An 18,502-nucleotide genomic window follows, 5' to 3' on the forward strand; every position below is an offset into this window, starting at 1 on the left:
CCAGCTAGGTCTATCTTTTAATTGCCTCTGAGCATCTACATTAGTTGTAATTTAGAATCCAAGAAGCTAGATAGGTGTACAGCTTCTGGAAAATCACCTCTCTAGTGCATTTACCTAAGTATTCGTTCAGAACACATTCCTACCCATTCTCATGCTCATAGCAGCCCCCACGCCACAGGGCAGCATTGTTCTGCTCACCGCTAGAGAGCTCTTTTCTCAGCCGCCCAGCTGCCCGCCGGGTTGCTCGTTGCTCGTTGCCTTCTTGCCTTCCCCTTTCATATTTGCCTCAGGCCTTTGTTACCAATTCCTGGCCTACTGTGTCAGGTACACTACTTTGTTAGTGTGTCTGCTACTTGTAAGCCTGTAGCTCTCGGCTGGTTCCAAGAGTAGATTTAGAATCCTCCTGCCCCTATGGTAACTTTGGGAACTAACTTAGACGATTTAGGTCACACTGGACTGGTTAAGGGCATAGTCTTTTTCAAGACTGCTCTTATTTTAGACACTGCCAGGCTGCTTGCACTTCTGACGAAGTAGCTACGAATCCACGGTTCTCATTACCTTCTCAGGTTCCAGAATATGCTGGAGTAATTATAGAATGCCAGGAAGTACTGATTGCTATTCTAATTACAATTTATTACATGAAAAGTGTAATAATCAAGATCATTCAAAAGAAGAGACACAAAGAGAGAGGCTTGGGAGAGCTGCAAAAAAGCACTAGTGTCCTCTCCTTGTGCTCCTCTATATGTGTACACACACACACACACACACACACACACACACACACACCACATACCCAAGTCTTGGTGTCTGGGGTTCTTTGCAGTGTTAGCTTAATCACTGGCCCTGTGATAAAATTCAGTCTTCAGCCTCCTACATTCTCTGCAAATTTTGCTGATAACACTTGTTTCAAAGCCCAGTTAATTAGTTGTATGCTTAGCCTTTCTACTATGGCCAACCTTTCTCTCTATCTTTTTTAATTAAGATTTATTTATTCACTTATGTATACAATGTTCCATCTGCATGTAGGCTTGCAGGCCGTAAGAGGGCACCAGATCTCACTATAGATAGTTATGAGCCACCATATGGTTGCTAGGAATAGAACTCAGGACCTCTGGAAGAGCAGCTGGTACTCTTTACCTCTGAGCCATCTCTCCAGCCCCTTCCTTTTTTTTTTTTTTATCTCTTCAGTAGATGGTCTAGGGACCCACTAGGAGTCAGTTATCCCTAGGGCGTACCATGAAGAACGGACACACCAATTACTCAGGAATTGCATGGTGTACAGGCTGCCTCCCACAGAGGACAAAGTCCAGCCGAGTTGTTCATTATACAACAACCCCCTACCACAAAGCTGGCTCCTCATTTGCCAGAAATGTGGTCTCACTGTTACTCTCTCTCTCTCTCTCCTGTTCAGATGTTTATACAGTGTACCAGCTAACTTTAATTTGTCCCATATCATTGTCACTGTCCACAGGTACTGTGCGTTCTCCTTGTCTCTAAGTTCCCTGCCCTGTAAATTCCATCCTCCTTCCTGTTAGACCCCTGGCTCTCAATACAAAACTCATTTTACTTTCTTACTTTAGAATTTGTTCTTGTACCAGCACTCTGGAGGCTGAGGCAGAGGGATTGCCCTGAGTTTGAGGCCAGCATGGGTTATAGAAACTGTATCTCAAACAAAACAACCAAAAACACGCACAAAATCTCACCAAAACCAAACCAGTTTGTTATTGAATAATAAAATGTATATTATAACCTCATATGTATAAAATACACTAGAGCTAGATGTGGTAGTACACATCTCTAATTCCAGTACTTTGTGGGTGGATGCCAGAAGATCAGAGAGTCCAAGGTCCTTTCAGTGCTGATAAGCTGCCTAAAACATAATGAATATTCTTAAAACTCACTGAATTTATTGCAAGAAAGGTGGCACGCACCAGCCCCACAAAGTGACAGAGTATGAGAAGGATAAGGATTCTCTGTGTGTCCAGGGAAAGTAGCATTGTGACAGGAAGCAGAGTGGCTGTGGTGGGAGATTAAGCCTACTTTACGGATAAAGGCTAAAACTACAGAGGAGGTTGAACCCTGGGTTGAGTGTCATGAGCCCAGTTGCCGCTCTAATAGAGTGCTGCCTGTTAAGATGCAAGCTGCTTGGACTGGGAGTTCAAAGGGCCTATGATCCAGTTCAAAGCTGATTTAATTATATATACAAAATCGTGAGGTTATATTCACTTCATTTGGTTGTAGTTGGTCTTTTGAGGGGAGAAAATAAACTGTTGCTGCCAACAACAACAAAAAGAATTCAAGGTCTTTTTGCATAAAAAGAAAATTTGAGGCTACTCTAGACTGCTGGAGAGCCTATCTGGAAAACAGATAGAAATGGACTTAGGAGGAGTGTCTTAGTTACAGTTTACTGATGTGATGAAAGCTCATGACCAAAAGAAACTTACAGAGGAGAGACTTTATTTTGCTTATACTTCTAGGTAATAGTTATTTACTGAGGAAGTCATGACAGGAAATCAAGCAGGGTGGGAATCTGGAGGCAAGAGCTGATACAGAGGTCATGGAAGGGTACTGCTTACTAGATTGCTCCTCATGGCTTGCTCAGTCTGCTTTCTTTGTTCCTTTTTAACTTTTTGATTCAGTGTGAATTTCATATCATACACGCCAGTTTACTCATCTCCTCATTCCTCCATATCTGCCTTCTGCCCTTACAACCTCTCCCCAAAAGAAAACAAACCAAAAAAGTCTAGCCATAGAAGTTGTAGTGTGTCACAGTGTATGTCACACAGTATACTCTTTTGCCCAAACAGCTTTTCTTGCAAATGATCACTGCAGTGAGTTATTGGTCTGGTTCAAGGCCTCTGGCTTTTGTTACACTGTACTCCCTGGGACTCCTCTTGGATATTTTGTTGATGCCCTGTGTCATGGAGACCTTGCAGCTTTGGTTTCGGAGGGACAGCCCCTTCATGCATTCCAGCAGTTTATAGATGACTTTGGGCTGGGCCAGCTCAAAGCCCTGGATCTGGGTCTGGTGATAGCTGAGTTGGTCTGCCTGGTAACTTGCCCATGCTCATGCCAGCTGGGCCAGCTCACCAATATTGCCCAGGCAGGGAGCACAGCCAGCTCTCCTGAGTGCTGCAGCTGGTGAGGGGCAGGGTCAGCTAGCTCATCCACTCTCTTGCCCTTGGGCCCAGCTCTCCCACACTGCCCAGTTGAGGGGCATGGCCAGTTCTCCCGTGGTCACGCCCAGGGGTGGCTCACTCACAGTCATGCCTCCAGGACCAGCTCTTCTGTGCTGCACATCACCCTGCCTTCTTACAGCCCAGAGGTGTCACCTGCCACAATGGGCTTGTCCCCCCCCCCAATGCTGATCACTAATGCTCCAGAGCAGTGGTTCTCAACCTTCCTAATGCTACAACCCTTTAATACAGTTCCTTATGCTGTGGTGGTGACCCTGCAACTGTAAATTTATATTCATTACTCTAAGTTAGCTACTTGAATGGTAATGTAAATATCTGTGTTTTCTGATGGTCTTAGGCAACCTGTGAACGAAAGGCTCTTTCGACCCCAAAAGGAGTCTCAACCCAGAGCTTGAGAACTACTATCCTACAGGCTACATAAAGCCAGATTTTATGGAGACCTTTTCTCAGTTGAGGTTAGCTCTTTTCAGATGACTCCAGCTTGTGTCAAGTTGGCAAAAAAAGCTAGACAGCATGAGGAATCTGGGAGAATGTCTACTCAATATTAACAGTTCTCTGAGGGAAGCTAACACGTTACTTTTTTCTAGACTGGTTGGAAGTTTATATAATGAGCACCCATTATTTATATGCTTAGGAAAAATCACCTCCAATTCCTTACCATGGTGTATTGTGTCCTTCCTAGTCTGACTCACCTCTACTCTTGACTTTCTGAATGCAGTTTTTCTTTGGCTACTTGGAACATGCAAATTACAGATGACCAAGCCGACCTCTTTTCACTTTCTATGTCCCTCAAGACTTAGAAATTACCATTTCTGACCTCTGCTTTCTTTTCTTCACCTTAGATGGAATGTGGGGTGTCGTCTCTATTGTGCCTGTCGCCCTCTATGCCCACCTCACCTTCTGCATTTTGACTCACCTTATGAGTAGAGTGTTTGCTGGCTGTGTTTGGCTAACACCAAAATACCCTACCTGTCTGCTTACTACCTGCCTTAGTTACCTGTTGTTTATCTCTTTGCTTGTCTTCCTGTCTCTTACACATCCACTGCACACAGAATATTGCCTTGGGAGGTCAGGGATCAGGTGGCCTTCCCCAGCCCTGTCTCCCAGCCTTTACACATAGGTCCTGCATGTATGCTCCAGAAGTCCTTCTGGCCCTTTCATGGCTATAGGATAGCTGGATGTTACCAGAGGTTTACTCACTTTTCCTGTCCCATGTCTTCCTCTGCATCAGAGCAGTCTAGAAGTTTCCATTCTCACAGTTAGTCTTTGGGAATCCCTCTTCCCTTTATGTGACCTTTCTGTTTGTTTTTGCTGTGTCTTGAAGAAGTATGGAATTTGGCCTCCTTGTTTGTTTTTCCCCAAACAAGAGCGAGACCAAAATATACACAAAGCTGCTGTGTGCTAAAGGTCTAGGGTGGGGAGGGTGTTCTCTGCTGCAGCAATAAAGACACATTAACATGGAGGCGTCTTTGGGCTTAAAGGACATTTGGCTTTCTGCTGTGGTCTATCCTTTCCTTCCTCTCTGGCTGCTTCTCAGCTTCTCCCCAAAGAAGACTTCTATTTATTTCATTTTGTAAAATAGTTGTCTTCTTCAGTGTCCTCTCTTATGTGTTGCTAGACTCTCTGCCTGTTTCTAGGCTTAGGCCCAGGAGCAGAGCAGAAGCTTGGAACTGTAGGTGCTTGCTTCCTGCTCTTGATAGTCTGTGCTATGAATAGGATTATTAGCACAGACCTCTTTGCCCACCTTCCACTTTCTTTCAGAAGATAGAAGCAAACACTGGCAGCTGATGCCATTCATTCATTCATTCACTTATTTATTTCGAGGCAGAGGCAGAGTTTCTCTGTGTAACAGCCCTGGCTGTCCTGGAACTCACTCCGTAGAACAGGCTGGCCTCGAACTCACAAACATTCACTTGCCTCTCCCCCCCCCCCCCCCCCCCGTACAAGGATTGGTTTTGTGCCACACCCAGCTCTCCAGCTCCTAGTCTCACATGTGCTGAGTACCCATTTCACCTCTGAGCTAAACTGGAGCCCAGCTAAAATGTGGTTGGTTTGTTTGTGGTTTTTGTTTTTCTTAACTCTTTGCCAGTTTGTTTTTTTGGGGGGAGGGTGTTGAGGCAGGGTCTCTATACATATCCCTGACTGTCTGGCACTCACTATTTAGACTAGGTTGGCCTCAAATTCACAGAGATCCGTCTGCTTCTGCCTCCTGACTGCTGGGGTAAAGGTGTGTGCCACCATACCCAGCTTACCAGTCTGATTCAGATAATTAGTTTTTCTGGGTCTCAGGTTGTCTTCCAGGTAGATTTGACTTCTGTCAGGCTAGTTGCTGTTAACTTGGAGGCCTGACTAGTAATTTTCCATCATTAGTTGAAAAACTCCAGAATCTAAGCAATCACATTTATACTGCTGGTCCTGATAAAGAGTGGGCTGGGTTAGACTGTTTCCCAGAGGGGATTTGTCCTAAGGGTTGAGACTTGTGACTCAGCTTTAGGCTGGGACAAGGGTTCCTTAGTAACAAACATGCTTCTGTGTGTAAGGGAGAATACAGAGCTAGAGAATTGAATCTTTCTCAGAGTAAACACAATTGCACATACATTTTAATTTAATTTAATTTTGGCGTGTGTGTGTGTGTGTGTGTGTGTTGTCTGCCTGCCTGCCTGCCTGTCTGTCTTTCTAGAAGAGGGTGTTGGATATGCTGGTGCTGGAGTTACAGGTAGTTCTGAGCTACCTGATGCTGGGAAGCGAACTTGGGTCCTTTGGAAGAACAGTGAGTGCTCTTAAATGCTGAGCCATTTGTCCAGCCCTGTTTTGTTTTGTTTTGTTTAAATTATTTATTACAATTTATTCACTTTGTATTCCAGCTGTAGCCCCCTCCCTCATCCCCTCTCAATCCCACCCTCCCTCCCTTATCTCCTCCCATGCTCCTCTCCAAGTCCACTGATAGGGGAGGTCCTCCTCCCCTTCCATCTGACCCTAGTCTATCAGGTCTCATCAGGACTGGCTGCATTGTCTTTCTCTGTGGCCTGGTAAGACTGTCCCCCCCCCCGGGGGGGGTGATCAAAGAGCCAGCCACAGAGTTAAAAATATGGAAGCTTCAGGAATTTGCGTGTCATCCTTGAGCAGGGGCTATGCTAATCCTCTCTGTATCAGTCCAATTATATGTGCTGCTGAAATGAGCACTGGTTTTGTTTTTTGAGACAGTGTTTCTCTTAGGCCAGGCTGGTCTTGACCTGTCTATGAAGCCAAGGAAAACCTTTAACACTTGCTGCTCCTGTCTCTAAGAATTTGGCCCGTTTTATTTGATATGGATCAAACCCAGGCCTTTGAGCATGCTGAGCAAGCACTCTCTCAGCCTGGCCACATTCCATTAGAGACACATTGCACCTCACGGTTTGTCTCCTCGGGCTACTTCTGAGCTCTGGTGTTGATCTTCTCCTTGGGAGTCTGGCTGCCTGCTGATGGAGTCTGCAGTCTAGGATGTGGTCACATTGCACCTTCTCCCTCACTGGAGAGCTGTGTAGACCAGGAGTGGTGGTGCAGTGCATGAATTCTAGGCAAAATTTGGTCCCCCCCACTGGGGTCTGGACAAACAGCCCAGCAGTTAACAGCACTGGCTGCTTGGTTCCCAGCATCCCACATGGCTGTTCACACCCTTTCCAACTGTAGTTCAAGGAGATCCAGTGCCCTCTTCTGGCCTCTGTGAGCACTGCATGCTTGTGGTGCACAGCAGATATGCAGGCAAAACACCCATTCACATAGAAATAAATAAAAATTTAAAAACTCAAACCTCAAAACCCCAGACGTTTGCACAGGGAGTTCTTTTTTTTTTTTTTTTTTTTTGAGACAAGGGCTCCTTCAAACTTACTATGTAACCAAGGCTAATCTTGAATCATCCTCATCCTGCCTCCGGCATATGAACCACCAACACTTCCTGGCTTGTTTGGGGAGTTTCTAAGAATTCTTTGTTTGTCTGTTTTTGTTTTTTGAAACAGGGTTTCTCTGTGTATCCTTGGCTGTCCTGGACTCATTTTGTAGACCCGCTTGGCCTTGAACTCAGATCCAACTGCCTGTGCCTCCCTGAGTGCTGGGATCACAGGTGTGCGGCACTGCACCCAGCTGCTAAGGATTCGTTACTCAGATTCTCAAGAACAGGAAATGACTATTTCTAAGGTGATAGTGCGGCAGCTTGTTCTTTAGAAACAACCAGCTCCACCTTCCCACAGAGCCAGGCTCATATGCTTCTGTGAGGAAGACGATGGAGTTTTCATCTGGGTTGCCCTTAGTCACGTCTTCCTGTTTAGCGTTCTGGGGCTTCCTAGAGTACTAGCTTTGATCCTTTAGGGCCTCCACCGTCTTCTCCATCTCTTCCACCAGCGAGCCTTGTTTCAGCAGTGTTCATCCTCTTCCCTCAGAGTGTCAGCCTGGGAGTTCCTCATCACTTTTTGCAGAGTCCTAATCCCTTTACCTTGGGGAACAAAGTCACTAATAGGGAAGTGCCTGGTCTCGGGATGAGCCACGGCGTTTTGTCTGGAAGACTGGAGCCTCTTCATTTGTGCTTTGGAGGAAAAGTCAAAGCTTGGTGTTCCAGACCCTACCATGGAAGGATTCCATAATTGTTACTAGTCTCAAATGAATTAATAGGTATGCCTTGTCCTAGTATTTGAGAGGCTCATCCCTGCATCTAAATTTTACTTTGTATCAGATTATCATATCTCTTTGTCCTTCCATCTTTTTATTTGTTTCCCCTCCCCCAGAACTTTTAATTCCTTCCTGTACTGTAGAAGAGTCATCCTTTAGGAATTGTTTCATTGGTGCTAGTTTTTTCTACCGTGGTTAGAAGGAACTCGGGGCTGTTACCGTCGTCAGGAAGCAGCGTGCCGCCACCCTCTGACTCAGGGTGTTGTTCGGCAGTTTGTTCAGCCTGTGTCTGGGAGTGGGTGGTCCCATCACTCTAGGAGTATATGCGTGTGTCTGTCCTAGTGTGACTGAAAAAACATGTTGTGGGAAGGTAATTTGTTTGATTGCAGAATCCTGCTGGATTCCCACGGGTAAATTTTTGTCATTTTTGCTTAGGAGGATAGGAATATGACTCTTCTTTTTAATTAAATCTGTTTTGTTTTTGTTTTGGCTTCTGTACAAGTTTGTTTATTGGTTGGAAGCTACCTGATTTCAAAGGGAGATAAACATTTGTTCTAACTCTGATTTTTTTTTTCTTTCTCTTTCAGATTTTTTTTTTCTTTCTTTTCTGTGACAAGGTTTCTCTGTGTATCTCTGGCTGTCCTGAACTCACTTTATAGACTAGGCTGGTCTTGAACTCATAGAATCCGACTACCTCTGCCTCCCCGACTGCTGGTTTTACAGGCATGTGCTACCATGGCTTGCTTCTTTTAGATTTTCAAGACAAGGTTTCTCTGTGTAGCACTGGCTGTCCTTGAATCACTCTGTAGTCCAGGCTGACCTTGAACGCTGAGATTTATCTGCCTCTGCCTTCCAAGTGCCAGGACTAAAGACATGCACTACCACTGCTCAGTAGATATTTTTTCTGTTAAGCACTGTTTTCCCAACACTTACTTTTTGATTATATATATTTTCACAACTTCTGTTTTTCTTCTTTTAAACAAGGTCTCACTTTGTAGCTCTGGCTGGCCTACAGTGTAGACCAGCTGACCTTAAATTCCCAGAGTTTCTGTAGGCCAATTGCTAGGATAAAAAAGCATGTGCCACCTAACCCAGGTGATTAATTCTATTTATGATCATTTTCTGCAGAATAAGTGCCCTTTTGGTTCTCCCCTGCTCTCCCCTCCCCCCAACACACAAGGCTTTAACTCTGTAGCCCAGGCTGGCCTGAATGTCTTGGCAGCCATTGACCTTCACCTTCTAGGATTATAGTGTGGAATGCTATACCTGGCTTTCCATTCTTTTTGTTACCTAAATTCTGTTTATCTTAGTCCAATTCCTTAGTTCAACTCAAATCCCTTATCACTACAAAACTAGTAGATTTTGGTTACCTAAAACCTCAGCCTTCTGTGAGCATTAGGGAAGCCTTTGGGCACTAGGCATGCTTGTGTTGCACGGGCATACATTCAGGCAAAACATTTAGACACACAAAAATAAAATAAATGAATAAGAACAAACCTGTGGGAGCCCCCTGGAGCTGGAATTACAAATGGGTGTCCTCTGTAAGAACAGAGAGGGCTCTGAACCTCGGAGCCACCCACTCCCGTGTCCCTGAAAAAGCCTTTGAAGCATGGTTTCCCCTGATGCTCATGTCACTCACTGCACTCATAAAAAGCATACTATCTAAATAAGTTGTACATTTCCCCTACATTAGTTATTTGTTGTGGAAACATTAATATAGGAATTTTAATTTTATACTTCACCATAACTGATTTCAGTAATTCTGTTTCCTCTTAGTGCTTATTGAGATTGATTCATTTTCCCTAATAGACTGTCATGCCCAGCTTCTTTTCTGCCTTAACTACTCTTTGCCCCACTAACCTGCAGTCAGTCACCCATGGTTTGACTGGAGACTGATAGAGCTATTTCTCTTCATCTTTTTGTTTCTTACTCCCACTGGAGCTCTTCAGCCTCTCAACTTGAGACTCTCAGCCTTATTCTGCACATCCATTGCTTGCTGTTCTATTGATATGACACACTTGGAGCTCAGAGATAGGCAAAAAGCTTTCCCTTCCCAATTTTCTTTCTCCCGCATCTTTTTCTTTGTGGTGTGGAAACTGAGAACCAGAAAAGTGGATGGAGAGTGGTGGAGGGTGTGTAAGGGGCGTCGCCCTCTCTTCTTCCCTGCTTCCTGCAGCAGCTTCATTTCTGCTGCCAAATACCGTGGGCTAGGGGAGACTTGATAGCTCCCTGGTTCTCTAGTGAGGCGTCCCCTACGTGGGGGTTCTTATCCCCTTGCAGCACAATGACTGGTTGTTTTTCTTTGCTCTCTTATTAGTGCACTCTTGGCAAAGACAGAGCCTGCCACCAAGCCACCAAGCCTCGTCAAGCTGGCTGTGCTGATGTGCACTTATGGTTTGTGTCTGGAAGCTTTAGAATCCCAGTTCTTTTGTCATGACAACGTATATATCAACCTTAGGCCAGCTTCTAACTTCAGTAGCTATAAGAGGGAAGTGTGAGATCTTGAAAATTGTGTGTCATGCTTGTGTGTAATTCCTGTACTTGGGAGGTGTAGGCAGGAAGATCAGAAGTTCTAGGCCAGTCTTGACATAATGAGTTCAGGGCCGACCTGAGCTACCTGAGACTGTCTCAAAAAAAAAACAAAAACAAAAACAAAAACAAAACAAAACAACAACAACAAAAAAAAACAACTTAAATAAGCTGGCCATAGTGGCACACATCTTTAATCCAAGGACTTAGGAGGCAGGAGCAGGCAGATCTCTGTGAGTTGGAGGCAGCCTGGTCTATATAATGAGTTCCAGGACAGCTACAGGCACAAGTAAGACCCTGTCTTGGGAGGGTGGGCATCTTGTCCTCTCTGGCCCTCAGTTTCCTGTTCTATAAAATGAGGATTGAATGTATTTGGTGTTCTTTAAGGTCTCTCCTTACTGCTTAACTGAAACTGTTAAGCTACAATTGAAAAATCCCAGTATGGCAAGGTAATTATAATTAGGCTCTGCAGGTCAGGGAGGAAGAGGGAAGAGCTGTTTTTATCTGGAGGATCAGCCTTTCATTGTGCTTTTCTGATGTCTCCAGGATTCAAGTGACAACCGTTGTTTTTCTATGCATTGCCATCTCAAGCCCATAATCTTCTTGTAGCTCTGTGAACCTGTGTTTACAGTTAGACAGCCGCGGTGCAGAATTCACATTTCACTGCGCTGCTTTTCACATGAGGGGGTTTGAGTGGATCACAGTTGGTCTCTGGAGAGAGGGAGGAGAGGGGGAAAGAGAGAGAGAGAGACTTGGCTTGGCTATTAGAGCTCTAGTTTTGTTTTAAAATCTCTAGGGTCATTTTTGTTGATTTTAGTTAAAAAGGGTCCTCTGAGCTTTGTGGGTTTGTGATGTGGATCAGGTGTGACACCCTCTCTCCTAATTTACCTTTACCTGAAGCATTTCATCTTGGAAGGAAAAACAACTTCCCTGTGCAGGAGGAAGTGAATAATTTCCCTTATTGATTGGTTTCTTTTCAGTGAGTGGAAGCCGAGTTGCTGCCAGAATCTTCACTTACCTCAGATCCACTGGTTTGTCTTTCGTTCTCTGAAAAGAATAGTGAAAGTGCTTTAAGAATTCTTGAGGGAAGTCGGGAAAGAGACCCTGTTGTTGCTGCCCTGGTGCCCCTCCTGCTTCCACTCTTTTAGAAGCAGGTTAGAATGTCAGGACTTCTCCTGAGCTTGCTGCTTGTCTCTGCCTTGCTGAGGTATGACCGTCACAGCAGACAGCCCATCCTGAGGGTCTAGTGGGACTAGGACTTTGAAAAGCACAAATCAGCAATCATTTCTTTAGCAAGGAAGGGATTAGACCCTGGGCATGGAGGTAAGAAAGGAGAGAAGGAAGGAACCCATGGACTTGGTTTCTCCTGGAAGATGCTAACTTGATTTGTACCTGTTCTGCTCCTTTCCTCCCATTCCCTTCCTCCCCCCTCAGCTCTCTCCGTAGACCAGGCTGGCATCAGAGATCTGCCTGCTTTTGCCTTCTGAGTGCTGGGATCGAAGGTGTGTGTCACACCAGCCTGGCTTCTCCTTCCTTTTAAATCCATCTTGGGAATAGAACTCGGGTCACCAGGCTTGCATCCCAGTTTCCTTTCCTCACTGAGCCATCTCTCTGGCCCTCTTCTTTCCTTTTAGACAACATCACTGTGGAGCGCAGGCTGGCCTGAGACTTGTGGCAATCCTTCTGCCTCTGTCTCTTGTGTGCTAGGATTAGCATTTGCCATAACAGTTAAGGTTGTTTCTGCAGAGCTAGGCAAGTGATGAGTCAGCACCCCCTTTCTCACCTTGGGGAGCAAGATCCTACTGGCATGAAGGATTTCTAGTTGAGAGGCAGAGGTGCTGTGCCCCTGTGGGGCCGATAACAGCTTGTTGTGCAGGGGGATGTACTTGTATCTGAGACAAAGGCCTTGTGTGTGGGTGCTATCCTCAGATGCCATTGAGCCCTGGGATGGAAGTTGACTCCTTTGAAATATGCAACTTGTGGAGTAGGCATTAGGTTCAGGTCAGTTCTCTGTTGCTGCTTTGAATCTTGTCTGTGCTGCTCACTCAGAGCTGCTTGGGTCTCTTCCCCCGCCTGCCTGTTCTTGACTTGGCGCTAGTGATCTGTTTGGTCTGTTCTAGTGGCAGGGTGTTGGTGGGTGACTGCGCAGGTGTAAAGCACTGAGTACAGTGTGAGGAAAGAGCATGCTCTCTCCCGGCTGCTCTTCAGCTCTCCTTACGCATGAGGTGCATGCGTGCGTGCGTGTGTGTGTTGGGGAATTTCTGTTCTGAGATAATGTCTTACTATGTATTCCAGTCCAGTCTGGCTTAGATCTCAGGTTCTTCCTGTTTTTTTTTTTTTGTTTGTTTGTTTTTTGTTGTTTTTTTTTTTTTTTTTTTTTGAGATAGTGTTTCTTTGTGTAACAGCTCTGGTTGTCCTGGAACTCATTTTGTAGACCAGGCTGGCCTTGAATTTACAGAGATCTGCCTGCCTCTGCCTCCCAAGTGCTGGGATTAAAGGTGAGCACTGCCACGCTTGGTTGCCTCCGCCTCTTGAATGTTTGGGTTATAGTAAGTATCCTCTATCCTGCCGAATTTATGTGGTGGTCAGACTCAGGCAGGGCCCTGTGCATGTTAGCTGATCATTACTAGCTGAGCTACATCCTTACTCTTAGCCTATTTAACTTTGACAGTAGCTTTTGGATTCTGAATTCTGTTTGTCCTCCTAAGCTGTCTAGGCAGCTGTAATGTCACCCAGGTTTGGGGGACGGTGTCTGTCTGCATTTGACATGTGTTTCGAAATGTGGCTACAGTGGGTGCTTTTGTGAAGAGATCTGAGAGGGAGGAGAGCAGAGTGCGAGTGCACCTCTGACCCTTAGTGTGCTCAGGGTCTCACAAGCAAGGGGCATGGCCCTGTGAAGCTTACTAAATAAACATTTTAGCAGGATGAGAGCATTTGACCAACTGCTTCAGGCTTCTCACCAACCTTGACAAAAGGCTGTTGGGTGGCTTAAGTGGACATTTACTTTGTCATGCTGTTGCAGCTGGATGTCTAAGAGCAGAGTATCAGCGCAGTATGGTTCTGGGGAAGGCCCTCTTCCTGGTTTGAGAAAAGCTGCCTTCTCTTTGTGTGCTTGTGTGGAACTGACTGTGTGTACTGGGAGCAAGAGGGTCACTCAAGAGGGTCAAGCAAGAGGTTCCTGACTAGCATCCTACTTTATGACCTCCTTTAGTCTTACCTACCTTCTGAAAGGCCTGTTCCATATACATGTGTGTATGAGTGTGGGAGGGTGCGCACGGGCATGGCACCATCCTTTTTCCCCAGAGCTACTCAGTGAGGCATGCCAGTATCTTCATCCTGTGGCTTCTCCTGCCCCATGGTGGACCAACCTGTATGTATGCTGGAGCCATGCAGTCTCTGTTCCCTGTCTTCTTGGCTTTTGGAGAGGGTGTGAAGGAAGAGTGAAGGATTGTTTCTACCTTGACTGGCATATCTGGGGGTCACCAGCATTCTGATGTCCTGTTTGTCGCTTGTATCCTTTGGGAAATGAAATCAGATTAACCCACAACCCACAAGATTAACCAACAGGCTTCACTGAACATTCCCAAAGCTCTATATGAAACACTGAGGTGTCTGCGGCATTGCCACATGGTGACTGCTTCCTGCCATGCCCACCTGATTTCTGCAAGATAGTTGTTCCCAAGCCCATTTACACAGTTGGAGGCCTCGTAGCTCAGTTGTTTACATCAGATAGACTGATGAAATGCAGCTGCAAATCAAGTGCTTTTCTGTTTTAAAGACCAGGTAAAAGCTGATGAAATAGTAAGGCCAAGTTGCTGTCAGATTAGAGGAGCAATAAGACTGGGGGAATGAGAAGTGCTGGTCTGTGGACTGGACTTGCTCTCCATGTGTCTACATTTCCACTTTATCTCAGAGAGTCAGGACTTGGAAATCATGATGATATTTTGTATTCTGGTTCACATAAGAACTCTTTTAATCTCAGCACTTGGGAGGCAGGTAGATCTCTGTGAGTTCAAGGCCTGGTCTACATAGCAAATTCCAGGATGGCTAGGACTGCAAAGAGAGACCCTGTGCATTTCTGTGTGTGTATATATGAGTACAGGTCCAAAGGCCTTGGATCCTCTGGTGCTGGAGTTACACGTGGTTGTAAGCAGCCTAACATGTGTGCTGGGAACAGAGTTCCTGTCCTCTAGAAGCAGTAAGTACTCTTAACTTCGGAGCCATCTCTTCAGCTTCTGGTGAGGCTTCTTAAACTGGGATTTTAATGTAGTTTTAGGTTGCTTATTCTCACTTTCAGTAGATTCCTTGTTCCTCTTGTAGACCTTTAGTGTAAGGAGAGAAATCCAGGGTCCTCATTTTTCTAATGAGGAAGCTGCATTGTGAGAAGTACAGCAGGTTGGTGGGAAAGCCTGAGGGGTGACTGGAATGGGCAGAGCCCTGTGAGTAGAACTTTTCCTTTTAACTTTTTCCTTGGATTCCCTGTGGACTTGGCCTCCAAGGTGGAGGACTTCAGGGCAGAGTGCCTGTGGGTGCTGACATGGGTCCTCTCTTTGCAGGACCAACCTGGAGGCCTTACAGAAGAAACTGGAGGAGCTGGAGCTGGACGAGCAGCAGCGGAAGCGGCTGGAGGCCTTCCTGACGCAGAAGCAGAAGGTGGGCGAGCTGAAGGATGATGACTTTGACAAGATCAGTGAGCTGGGGGCCGGCAACGGCGGAGTGGTGTTCAAGGTCTCCCACAAGCCATCAGGCCTGGTGATGGCCAGGAAGGTGAGCTCATGATTGTCCTATCAATTGGTAGTCCATGAATGGGTGAAAGTCTATCTATCTATCTTTGGTGCAGTTTGTGAACTTGCTGTCTGTCAGACTGGGAAATACTAAGGTCTGAGAGTGTGATAATCCCGGTTTCTAGTCTGGGGAATAACAATGGTTGGTTCTCCTTCCACTTTCTGTGCTCTGGAAAGGACACCACATAGATTTGTCAAAGTGTAAAAGGGGCTGCTTTTTTCACACCCAGACCAGTGAATGGTGCTCAGAGCAAAGCCGAGTGGCATGCTTAGTCTTCAGCTGATTCCTTTTCCTGTCTACTCTGAGTTGTCTGTCTGTAGAGAGCTGCGTTCTTTCATGTTTTCCAGCGTGCCGTGGTGTCCCCCCCCCTTGTTTTTGTTGTGCTGTTCCTTCTAGCTTCCCAACAACGTCCATCTTTGGTACTCAGCTCTGTGTATCCCCTGTCAGCTGTTGCAGCTCCTCAGTGTCATATGTCATACTTACTGTCTATGGCTTGACCTTATTCAAAACATTAAACGTGTCTGTCACTTGTCTCCTGGTTGGAGCAAGGGACATTGTTGAAACACATTAGGGAGCAGCTGAGCTGATTTTGGATAATCAATCCTATCAGATTCCTGAAGTCAAGGAGGAACCTCGTGGTTGCCTCAGTTCTGCATGCCTGTGTACACCACAGCCCAACTGAATCCTGTCCAGAAGGCCACATTCTCCTCATCTCTTAGCTCCTCAGGTCATTTTGGAGTAAGCCTTCTACTTAGCTTTGTTCTTCAGATGGGTGAGCTCCCTGATTGCCATTCTTGGAGCCCAGACTGGAGACACAGCTGACTCCTCATTACAGCACCTGTGCTAACACCTGCTTGTGCATTGGCATTCAGCCCTCAATTAATAGAGACTTGGCTTTAAAAATGGCCTGTTTGGGGCGGGGAAGGGGAAGATGTGCTCAGTGGGTCAAAGTTTGTAAGTATGCTATACAGGTAGGAGTACTCATTCAAATCACCAGACCCTACAGAACAGCTAGATTTGTGGCATGAGTATCTGTGATCCCAGCATTTCCACAGTGTGATAGGAGCTTGTGGCCCAATTCGCCTGCATATGTAGCAGGAAATCAGAGACCAGGGGCAGAACAGATGGTTCAGTGGGTAAAAGCAGTTACTGCTCTTGCAGAGGATCTTGGTGGGTTCCAACAGCTACATGGCTGCTTGAAACCGTTTGTAACTCCAGTTCCAGGGGTTCTTGCACACACATGGTGCACATACACATACTCAGATATACACACAATAAAAAGACAACAAATAAAAAACAAAACAGATGCTGTCTCAAACAGAAGTTAAGGACAGATGTACAAGGTTGTCCTCTGAGCTCCATGTGCACCATGGCCTGAGGGCTCTTATATTCACACACCTACTTGCGCACACACACATACATAGACACTCTCGTATATACACACAGAAAGCAGAGGTAAATTAATAGTAATTCTAATAAGCAACTTTTAAGTAGCTTATTTTTGCAAGTGTAGTGTTTCCTGCCTATAATAAGTGCTTGAGAGACTGAGGCAGGAGGACTGTGATTTTCCTGACTCAGCTACAAACTGAGTTTAAGGCTAACCTGGGCAATATAGTGAGGTCCTTTTTCAAAATAATAAAGAGAGAGCTGGAATGTAGCTTAGTGGTGGAATACTCATATAGCATATGCAAGGTTCTGTGTCCAGTCATCAGTACTGTAAAAAACAAAGCCAAAAGCAGTTTCTCTTCAGGAACTTAAATCGTTGAAGAGAGACTTTCTTAATCCTTTTCTTAAGCTTTCCCCTCACATCTCTCCCTCAGCTAATTCACCTGGAGATCAAACCTGCAATCCGGAACCAGATCATCCGGGAGCTGCAGGTGCTGCACGAGTGCAACTCCCCGTACATCGTGGGCTTCTACGGGGCCTTCTACAGCGACGGCGAGATCAGCATCTGCATGGAGCACATGGTATGCAGCTGCCTGTCGGCCTGGTGGCCTGGGAGCAGGCTCCCTCTGACCTACTGCTCCTCACTCTGACCACAACTCTTCCCTGGCTTCCCAGTCCACACCCCAGAAGCCAGGGAACCTGAGGGCCTGACTTTGGGATCTGGTATAGTCACAGGATGACAGCCCTGCTCTCTTTTTTTAAAGAGTGCTAGATACCAGGAATTCTGACAGGCTTTTCTAGAGTATATTTCCTAGTTTCCTAGTTTTCTCCTATTTTGATGACCATAAACTTTTGATATGGCTCAGAGTGAGCTAGTTACAAGGTTCTGGGGTAATGAAGATAAAGACAGGGTTATGAAGTTTCTGTCTTCAGAAGGTTTATAACATACTTTAAGGGCAACCTGAGTGCTGGAACCAGCCGCAGGTAATTTGGGACACGACGGAGAGAGTGGGGATTAGGAAATTACAGGTTAAAGGAAAGATACAGAAAACTTGGGATAGTTAGGGAGGGCATTCAGTTAATACTGAAGCCCCAAGTTTATCCAACAGCTCCTTTTTAAAGACAAAGCAAAATAATTCACATCAGTACAAGGATGGGGTTCATGGAACAGTCAAACTTGCTTTCCTAAACCATTTCTCTGTATAGCATATGTGGTCCAAGGTTACACAGACACGTTAAAGAAACTTGGCAAAACATCCTGCATATTGCTGTTTCAAGGTAAAGGACAGGGTAAAAACATGTTTTTCACAGAATACTCAATAACAAAGCAGTTTGCCAAGCAAGCAGCTGTCCAAACACACAGCTTGAGAAAGAACTGTGGCTTCTCACACCTGAGAGGTTTTTTTGGGGGGATGAAGAGAGCAGTAATCCCCCCACCTCCATACACTAGTGAAAGGTTAGGGTGAGTAAGTGAGTGAGTGTTTATGGGCCAATTAAGTGATCAGGAGCTAGACTGCAGCCTTCCTTTTCTTCCCAGCAACGATGACAATAACAATGTCAAAATGTTTATGCTTGTTGGGTGTATAGTATGTCAAGTGTCATCCTAACAAATTAGTATTTTCTTGTATTCTCATAGTCCCCTTTAAAAAGACACATTTCATTTATTTTGTGTGCATGTGCGCGCTCAAGTACCATGGCATACATATGGAGGCTAACTTGTGAGAGTTGGTTCTTTCCTTTCATTCTGTGGTCCTAGGAATCAACTCAGGTTGTGAAGTGTTGAGGCAAGTACCTTTCCTCACTGAGCCATCTCACTAGCCCCACAGCCAGATTTTTATCTCACCTAGGGAGGAATTAATGCACAAAGAAACTCAGGCCATTCAGTTAGTAAGCCCTGATCAGCTATGCCCACTGCCTGTACTTGGTTGCCTGGATAGAGACAGGACTGGAGTTCTTTCTGTCCC

General features: G+C 45.6%; 1 protein-coding gene and 1 non-coding gene across 2 annotated transcripts in view; one reads left to right on the forward strand and one right to left on the reverse strand.

The window, feature by feature from the left end:
- Map2k1 (mitogen-activated protein kinase kinase 1) overlaps nucleotides 1-18,502 on the forward strand; it is a 71,875-nt gene that overhangs the window by 24,007 nt on the left and 29,366 nt on the right. The window contains exons 2-3 of the mRNA XM_021654213.2: nucleotides 14,924-15,134; nucleotides 16,973-17,119. Of these exons, the coding sequence (XP_021509888.1) occupies nucleotides 14,924-15,134; nucleotides 16,973-17,119 (358 nt within the window). The remainder of the gene's footprint in view (nucleotides 1-14,923; nucleotides 15,135-16,972; nucleotides 17,120-18,502) is intronic.
- Nucleotides 6,279-6,380, reverse strand: LOC132655040 (U6 spliceosomal RNA). Its single transcript, XR_009592622.1, has one exon. It is a non-coding gene; the product is annotated as a U6 spliceosomal RNA (small nuclear RNA).

The sequence above is a fragment of the Meriones unguiculatus genome, chromosome 6 (assembly GCF_030254825.1).
Source record: "Meriones unguiculatus strain TT.TT164.6M chromosome 6, Bangor_MerUng_6.1, whole genome shotgun sequence".
NCBI lineage: Eukaryota > Metazoa > Chordata > Mammalia > Rodentia > Muridae > Meriones > Meriones unguiculatus.